This window comes from Pongo pygmaeus, chromosome 11 (genome assembly GCF_028885625.2).
Source record: "Pongo pygmaeus isolate AG05252 chromosome 11, NHGRI_mPonPyg2-v2.0_pri, whole genome shotgun sequence".
Taxonomy (NCBI): Eukaryota; Metazoa; Chordata; class Mammalia; order Primates; family Hominidae; genus Pongo; species Pongo pygmaeus.
The window spans coordinates 107,317,955-107,326,905 of NC_072384.2; the positions used below are offsets into that span (position 1 = coordinate 107,317,955).

The 8,951-nt window shown below is 42.1% G+C and overlaps 1 protein-coding gene across 1 annotated transcript in view; it reads left to right on the plus strand.

Annotated features, from left to right (window-relative positions):
* CPO (carboxypeptidase O) overlaps positions 1 to 7,823 on the plus strand; it is a 29,911-nt gene extending 22,088 nt beyond the window's left edge. Inside the window, exons 7-9 of the mRNA XM_054478878.1 lie at positions 781 to 983; positions 6,603 to 6,687; positions 7,518 to 7,823. Coding sequence (XP_054334853.1) covers positions 781 to 983; positions 6,603 to 6,687; positions 7,518 to 7,780 — 551 coding nt within the window. The 3' untranslated portion in view covers positions 7,781 to 7,823. The remainder of the gene's footprint in view (positions 1 to 780; positions 984 to 6,602; positions 6,688 to 7,517) is intronic.
* The last annotated feature ends 1,128 nt before the right edge of the window (positions 7,824 to 8,951 follow it).

The window sequence follows — 8,951 nt, forward strand, 5'->3', positions numbered from 1 at the left end:
TTAATGAGGATTACAGACTACTTATGTCCTTGCTAAATAGCTCTAATGAGACTCAAGCTAGTAAGACATGAAGGAGAGACTTCAATCAAAAAGACAATGTCAGAACCTTACCCAGGAACCCAAGAAATGCTTTCCAGCCATTTGTTTCAGGGCCCACCACAGGTTTAACTAAAAGTATACTGGCCGGGCACGGTGGCTCATGCCTGTAATCCCAGCACTTTGGGGAGGCCGAGTGGGCGAATCACAAGGTCAGGAGATTGAGACCATCCTGGCTAACACGGTGAAATCCCATCTCCACTAAAAATACAAAAAAAAAAAAAAAAAAAAAAATTAGCCAGGCTTGGTGGCGGATGCCTGGAGTCCCAGCTACTCGGGAGGCTGAGGCAGGAGAATGGCATGAACCCAGGAGGCGGAGCTTGCAGTGAGCAGAGATCGCACCACTGCACTCTAGCCTGGGCAACAGAGCAAGACTCTGTCTCAAGAAAAAAACCAAGTATACTAAAATGCCATTTCATTTTGTGTCCCCTTTCCCGGGCCATGGAAGCATGGAGTTTGTTTCTAAATCCTAACGTTATCCCTTTCTACTCTTCTGAGTTCCTTCTAGAATGGTTATACTTCAGTGACTATCCAAGTTGACTAATTTCACCAGGACTAACTCAGACAACCAAGGGCAAGCGCTGATTCTACTCACAGAGGCCCTGAGTATGGATGACTCCTTGCCATTGGTCATTTCCAAACTGAGATCATGCAGCCTTCTTTGTGGTTTCTTCCATATTCTAGGTATTGGTGCATCTAGAAACTGCCAAGATCAAACATTCTGTGGGACAGGGCCAGTGTCTGAACCAGAGACTAAAGCTGTTGCCAGCTTTGTAGAGAGCAAGAAGGATGATATTTTGTGCTTCCTGACCATGCACTCTTATGGGCAGTTAATTCTCACACCTTACGGCTACACCAAAAATAAATCAAGTAACCACCCAGAAATGGTGAGTCCACAGCACCAAGGCCTCCAGAAAAACCTCAGCAAGACCTCTGCCTTCCTTTTTCTGATTTCCATTTCCAAGATTTTGGCTCCAGCCACCCTTTTGTTCTCTCTGCTTATCCCTATATTCTTTTTCCTGCTTTTGCACCTTGCCAGACGCCTGCTGGGAAGGCTTCGGGTTAAATACTGCTTTACCTACATTAATTAACTACCTGTTTCATAAAGTGTCAAGTTGGGAGACATCTTAGGTATTCATCTATAATATAAATGAGATGATTATGTTAATAATCTGCAGGAATGCACTTTCATTTCTGTAAATTCTCTTGAAGCTCCGTTCAGCAATTACAGCTTTTGAACTGTGCTTTCAAGAACTTGCCAGCTGTTAGTGGAATATGGCATATCTAAAATAACATGGCTAAATAATATCTGCTCTCTTCTTTGCTAAACACAATGCTCTATTTTCTTCTAAACTCTTCCTTCAGTATTTGCCTAGGATTATTTGTAAGGGGAAGTGCCAGCGAAATGCAAGCTGGAGCAGGGAAACTGTGTTTGTCTTATCCAGGTCCTTCTCTGAAGCTGTGTTTACCCAAGCACTGTTGGGCAGAATTACTGAGAAGGACTGGGCTCTTTGCCCTTTTGTGAACCAGAGGACAACAGACACAAGTCATAGAGAGGGTAAATTTAGAATCGCAAATTGTAATGTTTGTTTTCCTTTTATTTTTAATTTTTTTCCATTTAATTGTGGTAAAATAAACATAAAATTTACTGTCTTAACCATTGTTAAAGTATACAGTTTAGTAGTGTTAAGTATATTCACATTGTTATGCAGCCAATCACCGGAACTTCTTCATCTTGCATAATTGAAACTATGCCCATTAAACAACTTTCCATTTCTTTCTACACGAGTCCCTCATAACCATCACTCTACTGTCTATTTCTATGAATCTGACCACTCTAGATACCTCATATAAGGGAATCATGCAGTATTTGTCTTTTTATTTGGCTTTCACTAAGCATATTATCCCAAGTTTCCCCATGTTGTAGGGTGTATCCGAATTTTCTTCCTTTGTAAAGCCAAATAATATTCCATTGTGTGTATATACTACATTTTGTTCATCCCATCCACTTATCTGTCAATGGACACACTTGGGTTGCTTCCACCTTTTGGCTACTATGAACAATGCTGCTATGGATATGGGTGTGCATTTCTCTCTTAAGACTCTGCTTTCAATTTTTTTGATTCATATCCAAAATGTAATTGCTGGATTACATGGCAATTCTATTTTTAATTTTTTGGGGAACCACCATACTGTTTTTAATAGAGGCTGCTCCATTTGATATTCCCACCAACAGTATGTAAGGGTTTCTCCACGTTCTTGCCCACACTTGTTATTTTCTGTTTATCTTTTTATTTTTTTAAACATGCTCCTCTTTATACGCAAATGCTGAGAAGAAGTGGGGCTAAGCTTTCTCTGTTCTTAATATCACAGAGGCCCGATGACCTATTGGTTAGGTTACACCTTTTGCACATCTCCCTCTGGAGCACAACCCAGAAGACACAAGGCCTGAATACTAAGAGAAAAACCACTATAGACCTTTGTTGGAAGGAGCCCTTCTCCCAACAGTCAAAAATGTCCAACAATACTCAAGTACCTTTCTTGCAATTATTCTTTCTTTTCTTGGTCCAGGAACACTTGCACTATATGATCATTTTGTAACGTGGAAATAACTAACATCTGCCTAGATCTTTACAATTTACAGAGAGATTTATAGCTGTTATCTACTTTGACCCTCATGATAATATATTACATTCAGTTTGGAGTATAGAAATTGAAACTCTGAATTAACTTTATCATCAGAACTCTATAAATAGGAAGTGGTGGGGCCCAGGCTAGAACTCATGTCTTCAGATTCCAGAGGCCACATTCATCATCCCACTACCTCGCACTGCCTCTCTCTGCTCAGAAAGGATGTGCAACTTCTAGGAGTCATTATCAGCTAGATTCCCAGTCAACTATGCACTATTTCCTTCTCATTTGTGAGCCCTGGAAGTTCTATTTCTTCAATAAAGAAATCTACAGAATCAGATATTTCAGTCAAGAAGCCCAGAATGCTCCTTTTTCCCAGTTTCAGGGATATTTGTTGTAGATTCCTACTTTCTGCTTAAAGGGATCTGTGACAAACACAAATGAATCTCCAAAGACAGGTAATTAGAGATCTTTGATGGAAAGGGATCTTCCACCAACAGAAAAAGGAGGCTAGTATAGTCCAGTATTTTTCTTGGCTACTTCATTCTCTAATTGGTTCAGGAAAACAGATACTCTGTGACCATTTTGCAAAGTTTGTATTCAAAGGTTGGAGGGTCTTGTAGTGCTGATTGGCTGTCTGGTTAGAGCCCTGTGCTGTAGCCAGAGGCTAGAAGGAGCAAGACAGCAGGAGGGACCTGAGGCAATGGCACCACCACTGCTGGACAGTAACTCTAAGAAGGGAATAACTGGCAACTCCATAGCACTATATACAGAAACCAGTAAATCAAATTGAGAAAGATGGCTTCAATTCTGTATCTCTTACAGTCTCAGGTGCTGAAGAGTTCACATAAACAGTCATCTCCAAGCCTTTTCAATAAAAAGACTGTGAATATTTTACTACCACATGTCTACCTCATTGAAGCTACTTAGCGGTGTTTTTAGGTTCTTGGGGGCAAGCTTTGATAGAGTGCACAAAGACACAGAATCAAGCCAACTGCTCCAAGGAGATTTCCATTTCTAGTACTATTTACAAGCAGCAGAGACTAGTAATTAATCTCTATTATTTACAAAAACCAAAAGTTTATAGAAATCATGGTAAATATTATACTGCATGATAGACAGCTTGGCAATCACTATGTAGGAGAAACATAACTATATATAGCCTCTTTCTAAACTGCTCTGGAAATTAGAATAGCTATAAGAATTCTAATGTTTTACATGCTTACATTCTTTCCATTTGAACTCTCTTTGTATCAACCTCTGTACTCCATCCCAAGCTCTGTTGCCCCCACCTCTACTAGGCCAGAGCTTTATTCAACCATTCTGTGGGCCTGCCTGTGAATATATGCTTACAGGAAATTCTCTGGGCCCAGAGAAGGAGTTGTTAAGCAGGCCAGAGATTCTTAGAAATGTATATTATGTACTATTGGCAAATGAGTTTTTATTATTTTTATTAGGAAGTACCTATAAGCTGAGAAAAAAGAGCAGCAGAGAAATTGGCTCTATTATAGCCTTGCAACGTAGTGTCAGAAGGAGAGAGAAGTACAATCAGGAGTTCCACCTCCAGAGACAGAAGTTGAATTCAGAAGTCTAGGGGATTTCCATTTTATCTTCTCAGAAACGCCCAAATCGCTAAGCTGAGGATCACAACTGAATGCCTCTCATGTCTACCTCTTACTCCTCTCTGCTTCCCCATAGTAATTCCTCATGGAATTATTAAAATAGAACTCAAAAGTTATTTTATCAACAAAGGAGGGTAAACTGGAAAGACTGTTTCCTACCCCACAGCCAGGATTCGAGGAAAGGGAATGATATCGGATAAAATAAATGATAGCTGGCAATGAGAAAAAAAAATTTGTTGTCTAGGGCAAGCTGCAGGAAATAAAAAAAAAAAGTGAGGAACCATTGGAATGGCAAGTGTAGTCTGGGTCTAATGCATATATCCCAATGAAAGATAAGGCCCCACATGGACCAGTTAGCGTGGAGTTCCATTTAAAAAAAAAAAACACACACACACATGGAAATTAAAAATAATTAAAAGCAATTCGTATCTCTGCTAGAGACTCTTAAAGAACTTCAGAAGGGAGTGTGGTTGGTAAATCACAACGCTTTTCCCAGGCCTCTTCTCTCAACTTCATCACATACAGCAGCTACCCTGAATCCTGCCCACCCCTCACTCTCATTTCCTTACCAGAATTTCTCTCTCCAGCAGACCGTTCTTGTACCGCCTCCCAGTGTAAATGATTAAACCAGCTTTTTTAGCCTCTCCTACCCATTATCTCAATTCTGGATAACACAAACCCAGGAACTGAGGCAGACTCAGAATCCTTTTTTAGGGAGTGAGGGAGAAGGTGAATGGCCAAAGATGGCATTCTTAGTACTGAGTGGAGAGAAAGCAAGTGACTTGCAAGTATGTTTGACAGAGTGTTTTTTCTTTGATCTTACTCATACACTGAAAGCCCCAAGTGCCTTAAGAACACTGCCCACAATCGTCCAGTATGATCCCCCCAACTTCCTTATTGCCTTTTTGCCAACAGAAATGTTGTTCCTTTTGAATTTCACTGGGCCAGTTCCCTCTCTAGACAAGCACTACTCTGCAACATCTTAGGGTTCAGCTGGACAATACAGAGCTGGGAGAAGGAGAATCTAAAATGAGACCTGTTCCTAGTCAGGCATCCGGGGAGCTGGTGCAGCTGGAGTGCAGTCAGGAAGCCCTGAGAGGTAAAGCTATGGCAGATCACAGTCCAGGCAGGGAGGGAGACTGTCAGGGGAAGCAGTGGGATATTCCATCCGACGGTGGAACACACATGTTTAGGCTGGGGAATACCTAGAGCGTCTGTCAACAAACCTAGGTGACATGCATCAGAAGGTCAATAAGCCCAGCCAGTAGACTTGGGCCTCAGTTATTGACTCTGATTTCTGGAAAGGGGCTGCGGAGGTGAAGTGGTGGTAGGTGTGGGGACAGGTATGACTTCCAGCTCTGAAATGCTATATATATATAATGAGATAAACACTATAAGGAAAAAGAAGAGGCAGGTCAGAGAGAGGAATGAAGAAAGGGCTATGGGGATTCAAAGTGGGGAGAGAGAGAATCCAGTTGGAGGGATCAGGTAAGACCTCTTGGAGAAGCTGGCATTTGAAAAAGTCCTTTGAGGCTGGGCAGAATTTCAGCAGGCAGAGATAAGAGGTAGGGGTCCCATGTGGAGGAAATATCCTGAGGAAAGATAGAGGCTGAGGAATGTAGGGTAAGGCTGAGGAATGGTAGGAAAATGAGTTTTTGACTATCATCTAGGAGGGATGACAAAATATGGTTTTGGGAAGGTGGGTTAGAGTCATATTGGAGAGGATCTCAAAAACTAGGCTGAGAAGTTTGTACTTAATTCAGTGAGCAACCAGGAGCTCTTGAAGACTTTTCCACAGGATCATGATCATAGCTGTATGCTACCAGATTTCATCTGGAAGCCAGGTGGGATCACTTGAAAGAAGGATTGGTGAGAGAAATCTATTAGAAGATGCAACAGACAATTTCAGAGGTAGAGTCTGACATAGAATGATGGCACTGGAAATGCAACTTGGCAACTGTTTTAGAGAGGGAATATCAGAGATGCCTGCAGAATTCTACATGTGTGCTTGGAAGAGAATGCAAGCCCAGAAATATGAAAGTCAGAGCAGTCTTATCAGTGGGAGAGATGGTGAAACTGGATTAAGTGTGTTGAATCTGAGGTACCAGCAGGCTACCTAGATGTAGACGTCCAATGGGAAGTTGGAAAGGTGGCCTAAAACTCTGGAGATGAATCTGGACAAAACACCAAACGGTTGGATTGTTGGATTTATTTTAAACACCAGATATCTGTCTCTGCATTTCCCACCTACAGATTCAAGTTGGACAGAAGGCAGCAAATGCATTGAAAGCAAAGTATGGAACCAATTATAGAGTTGGATCGAGTGCAGATATTTTATGTAAGTATCTTTTTTTGCCTCTTCAATAGTATCTAAGGCACAAAAGAAGTCAGTGGACTCTGGATGGCGAGATAGGCGGGAGAGGAACAGAAGAGTTCCTGGGATCAACAGGGAGTTGTACAAATCAAAATGACCAAGGATAAAAGGGAGTCTGTACAAATCCAGAATTATACTCTTTAGGGATAAGGTATGAACTAAAAGAAAAAGAATTAATGCGCTGGCTCAGACCAGAACTTCCCCTGGCTTCAGTTAAAAAGAGCTGGCAAGCTAGAAGGCACAAGAGTTAACAGGAAGGACATTGTCCACTGACCTTTGGGCAGTCAATTCAGTTCCCAGAGGACCCATCAGGCTAAGAAAGCCCTGGAGAAAAAATCTAAAGACAAGAATTTAGTTGAAAGGAGAGTGCACTGTTTCTCCCAACCCCAATCTCCACCTTCTCCACCTTCCATGAGCCCCCCTCTAAATACTCGTATAATATTTTCCTTGTGGGTCATTTTGTTTCTGTTCCTTTCTTTAAATGACTCAGTTCACTCTTGCCAGGCAATATTAGGTTGCCAAGTCAGTGACTCAGCTACGAAACTTTAGCCAAACCTCCCTATGTGCCAGACACAGTGCCAGGTATGATGGGGGACAGAGATACTGAATAAGACGTGGTTCCCGCCCTGCAGGGGCTTACAACCAAGAAGAAAGAGAAGACAGCTATTTCTGAGACCCTGATCTAAAAGAGCTTCTTTATTTTACTAAGTGAACCTTTAGTTCCTGAAATGGCTATAGAAATCCGTTCTTTCAAAGTACAACTTCTACCTCTGCCTTCATGTTTTCACCTGTAGATGCCTCATCAGGGTCTTCAAGAGACTGGGCCCGAGACATTGGGATTCCCTTCTCATATACGTTTGAGCTGAGGGACAATGGAACATACGGGTTTGTTCTGCCAGAAGCTCAGATCCAGCCCACCTGTGAGGAGACCATGGAGGCTGTGCTGTCGGTCCTGGATGATATGTATGCGAAACACTGGCACTCAGACAGTGCTGGAAGGGTGACATCTGCCACTATGCTGCTGGGCCTGCTGGTGTCCTGCATGTCTCTTCTCTAAGTGCATTCCGCCCGGGCCGTTCAACCCCAGTGGCATGAGTGTGGCTGGAGGAACGGTGTGCTATGGTTGCAAAGAAACCAAATAATTTAACTAAAAATACATCCTATTTCAATAAGGAAAAATCATGTCTGCGTTTTAACATTTGTTTTTCTGTGAGTTGAGCTTTATTCCTTTATACGAGGAATTGGTTAGGTATTAGTTAGTTATCGCTACAATAATGCTGCAAACCAAACCTCTCTGAAACCAAGTGGTGCAAATCTACAGGTCATGATGCAGTGATCTTGGTTGTGCTCACTTAGGCATCCATGGTCAGTTTCAGGGCAACTGGTAGATCTCGGATGAACTCACTCTGGGGGTTGGATACTGTATAGTATCCTATACTATCCTACTAGTATAGGATAGCCTCAGCTGCAATGAGGAACGGGGGCTGTGCTCCATGTATCTTCTCGTCCAGCACGTTAGTACCATGCACTCATGGCCATGGAGCAAAAGCAGCAGAGGAGCTTTTGCCAAGCTTTTGCCAAGGAGCTTTTGCCAAGGAGCAAAAGCAGCAGAGCAAGTCTCAATGTGCAGGCGCTTTTCAAACCTCTGCTTGCATCCTATTTGCTAACATCCCATTTGCCAAAGGAAGTCACATGGCTGAGCTCTGCATCAAGGGGTGGAGCAGAACAGAAGGTGGTGAGTGAAGAATTGGGGCCATCAGTGAAATGACTCTATCTGGTGTTTATATCACACCCTTGGGCTTCACTGGCTTAGCTTCATAGTCGGTAGCTCAGCTACAATTCGAGGCAACTCAACTAGATGGCTATTATCCTATTCAGCTTTAAACGTGGAGAAGACTGTGAGTTCCAGTGGAACCCCACTGCTCTTGAAATCTAACTAAAAGTCACACAGTGAGATTCTGATGGGGCCTTTTGTGTTCTACTAATTTTTGTGATTTATGATCTCAACATTCACTAAGGAAAATGAAGTAGGAATAGGTCTTCTGCCTGGGGGTCTGGGGATTTTTTTCTCATCTGTATTCTTCAAAAATTTTGCTTATGCTTTTGAACCAGGTTCTTGCTTTCTTAATTTTGTGTTAGTGAGTTAGTAGCAGCATTCAGAGGATAAGTTATACAATCTCTCTTGATGACTGTTGCTGGTTTTATTTACTTATTTATTCATTAAAAAA